General features: G+C 36.4%; 2 protein-coding genes across 2 annotated transcripts; one reads left to right on the forward strand and one right to left on the reverse strand.

Annotated features, from left to right (window-relative positions):
• The first annotated feature begins 321 nt into the window (after window positions 1–321).
• On the forward strand, window positions 322–3,710 carry LOC104895768 (uncharacterized). Its single transcript, XM_010682358.3, has 2 exons — window positions 322–689; window positions 3,335–3,710. Exons 1-2 carry the CDS (start codon window positions 383–385, stop codon window positions 3,535–3,537), a joined length of 510 nt encoding a protein of 169 aa, XP_010680660.1. The 5' UTR covers window positions 322–382; the 3' UTR covers window positions 3,538–3,710.
• A 136-nt stretch (window positions 3,711–3,846) lies between these two features.
• LOC104895769 (folate synthesis bifunctional protein, mitochondrial) lies at window positions 3,847–9,902 on the reverse strand. The gene is made up of 3 exons (XM_010682359.3): window positions 9,646–9,902; window positions 6,695–6,800; window positions 3,847–6,179 (listed from the first exon to the last, which is right to left on the reverse strand). The coding sequence occupies exons 2-3, from the start codon at window positions 6,750–6,752 to the stop codon at window positions 4,720–4,722; spliced, it is 1,518 nt and encodes a 505-aa protein (XP_010680661.1). The 5' UTR covers window positions 6,753–6,800; window positions 9,646–9,902; the 3' UTR covers window positions 3,847–4,719.
• Window positions 9,903–10,554: the final 652 nt, after the last annotated feature.

Here is a 10,554-nt window from a genome sequence, read left to right on the forward strand (position 1 = left end):
GCGAACCCCTGGTCTGATTATCAAGACGGATAATATTGAGGTAATTAGAGCTTTAAAGGGAGATTCTCCTTACAACAAAAACATCGAGAATATTATCAAGGACATCAAAAGAATAGCAAATAGCTTTATCTTCATTTCGTGTGCTAAGGTAAGTAGAGAAGAGGTTCAGTTAGCTCATAAGCTTGCCACTCAGGCAAGGAAAAGCTAATCTTTTTTCTCTGTATGTTTTACCCTTTGTCAAAAAAAAAAAAAAAAAAAAAAAAAAAAAAAAAAACGAGAGTGTACCAAACTTGGTTTATGACTTTATGTAGTGTATATACCCGAAAGGCTTTGCTTGACACTGTTGTTTACTAGAGGAGGTAGAAGAAGAAGAGAGGGGAAGATGAGCCAACAACAAGGAGTGCAGAAGAACACACTGTACGTAGGAGGATTAGCAGAGGAAGTAAACGAGGGTATTCTTCATGCAGCATTTATTCCTTTCGGAGAAATTAAGGATGTGAAAACCCCACTTGATCAGGCTACACAGAAACACAGATCTTTTGGGTTCGTCACTTTCTTGGAGAGAGAAGATGCTTCTTCTGCCATGGATAACATGGATGGTGCTGAACTTTATGGCCGTGTTCTCACTGTTAATTACGCTCTTCCCGAGAAAATTAAGGGTGGTGAACAAGGCTGGGCTGCTCAACCTAGTATGTTCTTCTCTCTCTCTCCTCTTTTTCGCTAACCCTAACCCTAATTTTGTTTTTCTATTTGTGTGTTTTGTTCAATTTATGCTATGGTGGGAGTTATGATTGCTGAATTTTGATTTGGTGGTGCTTTTTTGCTTAGTTTTTTTTTTAACAATTGAAGTGGTGTTCAGTTGAATTGTTGTGCCTTTTAACTACTATGGAAAATGTAAGAATTGGGAATGTGTGAAATTAGGAGAGAGAGAGAGAGAGAGAGAGAGAGAGAGTACAATAACTGTTGACAAATAGAGGAATTTTGCTGCAATGATTGATCTGCAATTTTGTTTCTGGATGTGTCGATTATTTAGGTTTGAGACTGGAGAACAATTTATGAAAAGCACGGAAATGCAATGTTTAAAGAGATTGCTAACGATTATATATAAATAGAGAAAGTGTTATAGTTAGTTCAGGTTGATTTAAACAGATTATTGACAAGCAAGAGTTTCCCTTGAATTACTCTGAGTAGAGAATTTTCTGTGATGGGAAATGTGATGGAGTTTTCAGGCATCAAACTGTAGGACTGTGTATAAAGTTTCATGGCTCGTTTGGTAGGTGGGTAATAGATGGAGGTGATGGTACTGTATAATAGTGTGATGTGTTGAGAAGTATGTTGTCGATGTCATAATGCTTGTCCACCCCTAAACATTTTTCTTCTACGTAAATCTCATACCATTAATTATTATTTTTGGAAGTTGGTATTGCAAAAATTTTGAAGAAAAAAACCCATGTTTGCGGATGTAGTTTCATTACCATGGACAGTGGCTTGAGAAAAATTTCTTAAATAATTACATTGATAATCTATTACCATTACTTTCATTTATTACTGCCTACAAAACGGACTATTAGAGTTTTTTACACTTACATGTCAAAAAACAGTTTCACTAGCAATAATACGACACGATGATAATTTCATAATTATGATTATCAATTAATCACAAAAAGCATTTCTCACAATGCTGGAAAGGGACTGATATTCACAATAACTGCTTCACTGATAATTGTCTATTATCAGATTTTAGAAGCCTCAGAATAGAAGCAGTTTATAGAAGTCAAAAGAAAGTAGACCAATTAGCCCGGAGTTGATTTGCTAGCAATACATGAACACAATTCTTGGTACCTAAACTGCTTATTCCATAGAAGAGAGCTTTAACTCACTGCCAAGAAGCTTGATTGTTTTTACAACAGCCACATAAAACATATATTGCAGAATAGTTTTTCTGTTATGCACTTCAGCCTTCAAGTAATATTGTCAACAGTTGGAGTCACAGAAACTTAGGCTAGAGCAGATAAAAAAGGATCCTTCTTATCCTGTAAGAACTGGTACTCTGATGGTTACAATAATATGTGATTTACGGCTTTATGCATCGACTTTTGTTGTGTTCAATATGGTTTCTAGCTGAGGCACTTGGTGAATATAGATATCATGTTAGTTTTCAGTTTTTTGAGTGAAGGGGGGGATTAGGTGGTGATTCCGATGCTTCTCAGTGATTGTTTCTTCCTCTTGGTAGAATGATTTATTCAGTATATGGACAAACTGGTATCACATACCTGGACTTTGTAAATGTGGATCATTTGAAGTGCTTGTTTTGTATCTTATTCTTTTGGATTTAAAAGAAAAGCATCCATAAGAGAGGACATTAATCTCATAGCTACACGTAAGAGAAAAAGTTTAAAATAAACCACCCTCATATACTTTAATTATATACTTCACCATCACTTTATTATCCTTATTATCCTAATTAAACAAACTAATTCAATTGATTCAACAATTCACCCCACCACCCGTCCTCCACCCCCTTGTACGCCAGCTCCACCCCTTCCCCTTTTTCTTCCAATCCTCAGCCTTCTTCACTTGCTTTGACCATCCATCTTCAATCTCTTCCCTCCCCTACTGCTTCCACATTTCCTTCCCTTAATGCAATTACAAAAACCATCTTTATAATGCGCAAACGAAGTTGTCAAAGTAAAGGGTTGCTCTTTTCCCTCATTCTCTTGATCTCCTTTTCTCTCTCCTTTGAAATTTGTGGTTTTTGCAGCGTGGTGCTAAGATGGCTGTGATAGTGATTTGAGGGGGAACATGGCTATGGTTTGCGGCGGTGAATTGGTGCTGGACCGTTGGTAGCTAGAATTTGTAGTTTTGGTGCTTGTAGTTGGTTTCAGGTTCGTGGGTGGCTAAGATATGTGGCGTTCGAGAGTTGGTGATGTGGTGGGGGTTCACGTTGTTATAGGCTTATAGCTAATCAAGTGGAGGTTCCTATTTGTGGGTGGGACTGTTCTTCCAATATTGAAGGTGGTGGACAGCAAAAGAGATGGGGACTGGTTAGAGGGAAGAAATTGGGTGTTAAAGGTTTCTCAAAGGGGATTGGATTCATTTAAGGGTTAACGAGGATGATTAAGTAATACAGGTGGCTTTGGGAGTGTAATTAACAATATAAGGGTGGTTTATTTTAACACTTACGGGTGTCTATGAGATGAATGTCCACACTTACAGACGACCAATGTCAAAAACTGTATACTTTTGCTGCCTTTCTGTTTAGCAGATCACGTAGGAATTAGCAGATTTAACTTCTTTGTGCTGGATTGATTAACTTTTGTAAACTTGTCTGCAGTTTGGGCGGATGCTGATACATGGTTTGAGAGACAACAAATGGAAGAAGAAATGCAGCGTCTCCAAGCTGAGCACAAAGCTTCAATAGAAGCTGCTGAGGAGTTGCACAGAAAGAAGCTAGCTGATGAGCGAGAAGGAGAAAAAGATGATGACCCTATGGCTAGGGCTGAAGCTGAGGTTCTACAACAAAATCAAAGTAGCTGATTATTCTTCATTGGAGAAAAGAGGCAGAGATGATTTTGAACATCTTCATCATACAACACCTAGATTTTTGGTTCTAGAGACCACCTGGTAGATAGATGTAAACAACAGTTTTAGTGATGAATGGTACCATTTTAATTTCACTAAACCGGAATACAAGTCTCACTTGCGTACCAGGTGAAGGATGACGAGAGAAAGATTGGATAATTGCACCAGGGAGCAATGTAGGAGACAGATTAGATAATTGTAATCAAGCTCTGCATCTAATGAAGAAACTAGGCATAAATATCATTTAAACAATTTGCGCCAGAATTTATAAAACAAATCTATAGAACACACAACAATTACATTTCATAGGAAGAAAACCCTTCTTCCAAATTTGTGATGCATAAAAGAAAGATGATTCTTTGTAATTACTGGAGGATGAGACCATCTAGTGATTGAATTGAGAGAAAAAAGAATTCATCTAAAAAGAAAGAAGAGAAAATTTGTATCCAATATCCCCCCCCCCCCCTATTCCGATTTCCGGCCATAATCGGACCTTCTAGTTACTGAAAAGGTTCCCGATCATATCAGAGATCCCCTTTTATAATTATAGCACGACATGGCAGCATCAAGCTGTTTTCTTAACAATATTAACTCAGTTGATGGATCTTTGGCAGTTGCTGCAAGGTGATTGCAGAACTCGCCCAGAAAACCATCTCTTGAAGGACAACTAGCAGAAGACCATGAGCCACAATTGACTCTTCACCATCCCTTGTCACAGCTTGTCAATTAACCCCTGAGAATTCTAATTTCTGCTTCGCATTCTTGGATAATCCAATGCCAGGATCAATATTGTGATCATCCAAGTAGGAATACCCTATAGATAATTTTCCAATAAATAACCCTAGAGCTCAATTTCGAAGCAACCTGCTTACAAACATCATCACGTGTCAAGTTACCGGTACTTTTTATCATGGTAGAAGCTCCTCGTATACAGATAACTATACAAGGAATATGAGGCATACAACAATGTTGCATATCTCCTAATCCAACTTTCTTGATGCGTCGGTCAGGAATATCTTGCAGAACTTGTTTGAGAAAAGCACACTGATCATAGCTCAAAGCCACAAACTAATGATTAAATTGCACAAGGCAAAAGAATTTGGAATATCAACTTTAAAGAATCATAACTTTCGTCAATTATCCCGTTTTCTCAAGTATGGCATCACATAACTTGACAGCATCAAGGCTGTCCCTAACATTATGCACTCTTACAATGTCTGCACCACCCAAAACTCCAGCAGTGATAGAGGCAATGGTCGCTGGATCTCTGTCAGTTGCTACAGGACGATTGCATATCTCACCTAAAAACCTCTTTCTTGAAGGTCCAATTAACAAAGGACCATGAGCCACAGCCAAACTCTTCTTTGCTATCTCCTGTCGTAGATTTTTCAAACCTTTGAGAGTTTCCAAACTCTGCTTTGTATTCTTGGAAAATCCAATGCCGGGATCAATAATAATCCTCCAAGCAGGAATACCTGATAATTCTGCATCTTGAACCCTGGAGCTCAAATCTAAAGCCACCTGCTTACAGACATCATTGTATGTCAAGTTCTCAGCAGTTTGCATTGAAGTCGGATCTCCTCGCATGTGCATTGCTATATAAGGTACTTTAAGGCCTGCAACTACATTGAACATCTCGGGATCTAGTTTTCCACTAGAAACATCATTCACAATGTGTGCCCCTTTCTTGACGGCTTCAAAAGCAACCTTTGAATTAAAAGTGTCGACTGATAAGATTTTCCCTTCTTCCTCGATCATGTCCTTGACAGCTTCTAATACAGGGATTAGTCTTTCTAGCTCTTCCTCAGCCGATATCCTAGTTGCCATTGGCCTTGTTGATTGTGCCCCAATGTCAATTATATCAGCGCCATCTGAGATCATCTTATGAACCTGAGGAACAGCATTTTCCACATATTGGAACTTTCCTCCATCGCTAAAGCTATCAGGAGTCAAATTTAAAATTCCCATGACAGAGGTTTTATGAGACCAATCCCACAACCGATTTCCCACTGGCAAAACCCTGCTCATGCCATCTTTCCCAATGAGGGAATCTCCACCAAGTTTATCCCATGCTTCAAATAGTCCACCGGAAAAATTTGAAAATGAATGCCATGCAGCAATTGTGTCATTTTCTACATCTGATCCAATTACATCAATTAATGGAGCCATCACAAATGGTCTTTCCCATATCCTTTCATGGGGAACTATGAGATTCTCATAGCTTACTCTAAACTTCCCATAAAATAGTATGTCCAAGTCAATTGGCCTAGGGCCATATCTTATTCCATTAGTTCGACCCATATCCTTCTCAATTTTCTTCAGTGACCCTAACAATTCCTGAGGCCCAAGTTTTGTAAAGCCTCTCACTGCAGAGTTGAGAAACTTCGGTTGATCAGTCACATAAGCAGGATCTGTCTCGTATAAACAACCATGTCTTGTGATATCTATGCCTAGTTTCTTCATTAGATGCAGAGCTTGATTGAAATTATCTAATCTGTCTCCTACATTGCTCCCTAGTGCAATTACAACTTCTTGCTCCTTGGAACAAACTTCAGAAGAGGCCTCTGGTAATGAGTGCAGGAAAGCAATACAAGAAGCTGCAAGACACATAGCTGCATTTTAATATTCATTTGATTTGAGGAAAACAAAATTTTCAATCATAATAGTAATCATAAAAGGAGACACCTATGAATCCCAGTTTTTACCCATCTACTTTCATCAAATTGTAAATCTTTTAGGTATTCCTATTGCACATTTGTTCTTCAAGCAATTTTTTTTTTTTTTTAAAAAAGAAGCAAAAATAAGCCTCTTTATGGAAATTTTTACTAGCAAATCATTGTCTCATATCTAAACTTTACCCATTCATGCATCCATCTATAAGATCAAGAGATGTATAATACCCTAACTATATCCAGAATTACAAATCCAGGTCACCCTAACTATTCACTGTACACAAATTACTCCAGATACCAGTTTGGTAAAAATGAAAAGATGCATTCTTACCACTTAACTTCTGGTGCAAAGAAACAAATGGAGTCTTTAAAACAATACATTTGCTTTCCTATTTGATACTTGATGATTGGAGAATGTAATGAAGAATATTTTGGTTTACCTGGAATGCCAGTTGAGATTAATTTCGTTGACTTCAGCTGCTTAAGCACACCCCTCATGTCTAAAATGCCTCTCTATCACACGCTAATCGCACTTCAAGGTAGTGTCTGAAATTAACACAAGAAATTTTAGAAATGGAGCACAATATTAAGTTAGCATGAACTAAGCATCTCATGTGCTAATCAGATATTTCATGAAGTGAGCAATTTACAAGGGTATGCAGAAAAACTATATACTGAATCATAAAGTTATTGCATCTGTCCGATAAAGTTGCCAAATCTCTAAAGTACATGAAAATGAACATTAAAAGTATATAATACTACTATATAGATAAAAATCACATCTCAATCCCAAATGTGGTTGGAATTAAGAGAGCATTTCCAAATTTGGTTGGAATTTAAACTTGCTTGACAAGGGCCTGTTTGGCAAAACTAGCAATTATAGTAGATGTTAGCAACTCCAGTAGTTATTAGCTGTTAGCTGTAAATGAGTAGTTGTTAGAGGTTAGCTGTCAAAGTAGTTTTTCAAAGTAAAGAGTTTTTAGCAGAAGTAGGTGTTGAACTTGAAAAAGTGAATATATACATAAACTGGTGTTGTTTGCACATGATGCTTGCGCGACATCGCAATGATATTGTACATGTTTCTTTTGTTTTTAAAAATTTAGAAGTTACCTTCACTAAATTAAATTCGGCAGTTATTTTTAGGGGGGGGGGGGGGAGCTGGCAATTACATATTTACATTTGAGTTTCTTTACAAAAAATTCTATGACCTTTTTGCCCCTATTAATTATCTTAGAATAACAAATACATAAAGGGTATTTACAGGAATTCAAGTGGACACCAAAGTCCTCAAGGTTCCCATTTAATAGAGATGTATATATATAGTTATAAAATTAACTACAACAATTTGATCCCTTCGTTCAAATTTGATCACAATATTGTTTCACTATTCACATTTGTTTTACTATAAAAAATGTAGTATATAAAATATTATTGGATTTATTTTAATGTATGTATAGTTTCGAATGATTAATAGTTCGGGAATAATATTAATGGTTAGAATTATGTTTTGACAGCTAACACAAAATTTAAGCTATTAGTCTCACAGGCTAAGAGCTAGACTACCTAGTAGTACCTCCGTTTCTTTTTAATTGTCACACTTTGCTTTTCATTACAACCAAGGCAAAAGGTGAAAAGTAGGAGAGAGGGGCTAAAAATTCTGAAAAGTAGAAAGAGACAAGTACAAAAGAACAATAAAAAATTATGGAGGAGAGAGAAATAATCAGCACATGGGATAGTTTTGGGGAAAAAGTAATCAACTAACAATTAAAGTAGGAGAAAGGGTAAAGAAACAAGGGGACCAATAGTAGGTAACAATGATTGCAAACTTACCTTATGTAGAAAAAGTAAGAGTGTACAATTAAAAAGAAACGGTCTAAAAGGAAACCGTAACAATTCAAAAGAAACGAAGGTAGTACTTATTACCTGCAAAGTCCTTATCATATTATAGATATAAATCTTTATAGTATTACTTCTAAAATATCTTGCTATACTAGTCATCCAAACTCAAGTTGAGTATAATACAATTGAAATAAAGGCTCACTGTTTTTTCTATAAGAGAGCGCACGATTATGCAATAAAACAGATTCCTAAGTAGTTATTGGCAATATCCCATTCTTGGCATTGCACCGTTGCTGCTCAACATCAGAATGTTAATATATGAAGCGTTTGTCAAACTCTACCTAAACTTCTAGCCTCTACTATGACCGCTACGTTACCAAACACTTGTAAAATTTCTAAGTAGCATTTTGAGCTTGTCAAACCTCTTTCCGCTACCTCAAATGCTAATGCCAAACAGGGCCTAATTTGATGGTTACTTTGATTGTATAAAGATTTGGAAATGGTAAAAGAATGAAGATAGAATAGGACTTTGTATGATCAAATGAATCAATTGTAAAAACCCAAGTCATAAAGTGCATAAAAAAATGGAGGAAGGGAAACAATTTCTAATTTCAATCCCTTACAAAAAAAATGAAGATCATCATGCGACAAAGTGTTTAAACTAACCAAGAAAAATATTATTATAATCTAAAACAGTAAAACCCTTTGAAGACCGCAAAGTTCTAACCCAGTTGAACAATAGCAGTTCAAATTATGATGAAATTTTTCCCACCATTATTCACATTGTCCCAGTTCGAACCAATCTCATCCAAAATTCTCCAAATCATAAAACAAATCATACCAACCCCCCTCCCCCCCAGTGGCGTATCTAGAATTTTCAGATCGGGGGTACTGTGACTAATTAAATAAACTTAGTCTCAACATTTAAAAAAACTAGGTATCATTTCCTTTTCTTGAACATAAATTGTCGAAGATCGGGTTGTTGTTTCCCATTTTATCTTTTTGATCTAGGTACCATTTCCTATATCGAATACACAAATAAACTAATCACTATCTACTAGATAGTCCATATAAATAAAATTAATAAACAACAATCTATCCATCTTATAAATCAATACATTTAAACTAATTCATAAACACATTAAAGTTGATTCAATTGGCCAATTCCTATATACTAGTTTTAGTTACTATGATATAACAATTGAAAACAAGCAAAACAAATCTAATTCATACATTAGAAGCAAAATCAACATATTCAACATTCAACAACATAGAAAAAATGTAGACTTTCATATAATTGCACTAAGGTTGCTCTTGTTAAACAATTAGGCAACTAATCAACTTAACTGCAACAATTAGGCACACAAACTGACCCAATTTCACAATTCATACATTCATGATTCAAGTATTCAACAATAATAATTAATAGCACATCACAATATCACACAAAATTGAAAGTTAAATTGTTCAAAAATCATGAGCAAAATCACTCAATCACAACAAAGATATTCAAATTACATGTTTCCCCTCAAAAAATAAAAAGTTAACTAACCCAATCCGGCGACGGCAGCGGCAGTTCCGAGCTCCGGCGGGCGGCGTTTCCAACTTCCAAGCAGCAGCAGTAGGGGTGGGGCGAGTGGCGACTCGGCGTCGGCGAGCGAGCGAGTGTCGACGCCTCTACGGCAGTCCGGCAGGAGGCAGATTTTTTTTCTTTAGCAGTGAGGAGTGACTGAGTGTCGTGAGAGAAAGTGAGAAAGTCTGTTAGTCTGATGAGGGATGCTTTGATCTTTGCCCTTTGGTTAGTTTTACTTTGAAAATTATTCCCTCCGTCCCAAAATATAGTTCTCATTTCTATTTTGGGAGTCAAAATTCAAAATCTTTAACAAATATTCTCACTAATGTATACAAGAAAACATATTCATGTGGGGTCTTGTTGGATTCGTCTCAACGTGTACATTATAATATCAATTTTTTATATTTTTTACTAATACGAAATAGAAGATATAATAGGTCAAAGATACGTCTCGGAGACTGTGCAAAAAGAAATGGGAACTATATTTTGGGACGGAGGGAGTAAAAATTATTTAAATTTTAATAGTGAACAGACAAAAGTACAAAAGTAATAAATGCCTTGGGGCTTGGGTTTGCAGTTTTGTTTCCTTTATGGAATGGGCTGACGCTGACGAGACTGTGTATATAACAGTCTAATTCACGCACGATAAAATGCAACGGTAAATTTCGTTTTTTTTTTTTGCTTCGGGGGTACTGCAGTACCCCCACGACCCATCTAAATCCGCCACTACCCCCCCACCCCCACACACACACCCTCCCAAAAAAAAAGCAGAATTATTAAAAAAATAAAAAATGCATAATTCTTATTTACCCCAAATGCATAAATATCGAAATCTGAAAAAAAAAAAGAGCATTAAAACTCACCTACAACTACAAGGCTGCTCGAAAT

The sequence above is a fragment of the Beta vulgaris genome, chromosome 6 (genome assembly GCF_026745355.1).
Source record: "Beta vulgaris subsp. vulgaris cultivar EL10 chromosome 6, EL10.2, whole genome shotgun sequence".
NCBI classification, from domain to species: domain Eukaryota; kingdom Viridiplantae; phylum Streptophyta; class Magnoliopsida; order Caryophyllales; family Amaranthaceae; genus Beta; species Beta vulgaris.

What these genes read in the sequence shown, in the direction of transcription:
- LOC104895768 (XM_010682358.3), top strand. Translation starts at nt 383, where the DNA reads ATGAGCCAACAACAAGGAGTGCAGAAGAACACACTGTACGTAGGAGGA. An exon ending in AGGCTGGGCTGCTCAACCTA is followed by an intron (nt 690 to 3,334) that starts GTATGTTCTTCT and finishes ACTTGTCTGCAG; the next exon opens with TTTGGGCGGATGCTGATACA.
- LOC104895769 (XM_010682359.3), bottom strand. Translation starts at nt 6,752, where the DNA reads ATGAGGGGTGTGCTTAAGCAGCTGAAGTCAACGAAATTAATCTCAACT. An exon ending in AATCTCAACTGGCATTCCAG is followed by an intron (nt 6,180 to 6,694) that starts GTAAACCAAAAT and finishes TGTGTCTTGCAG; the next exon opens with CTTCTTGTATTGCTTTCCTG.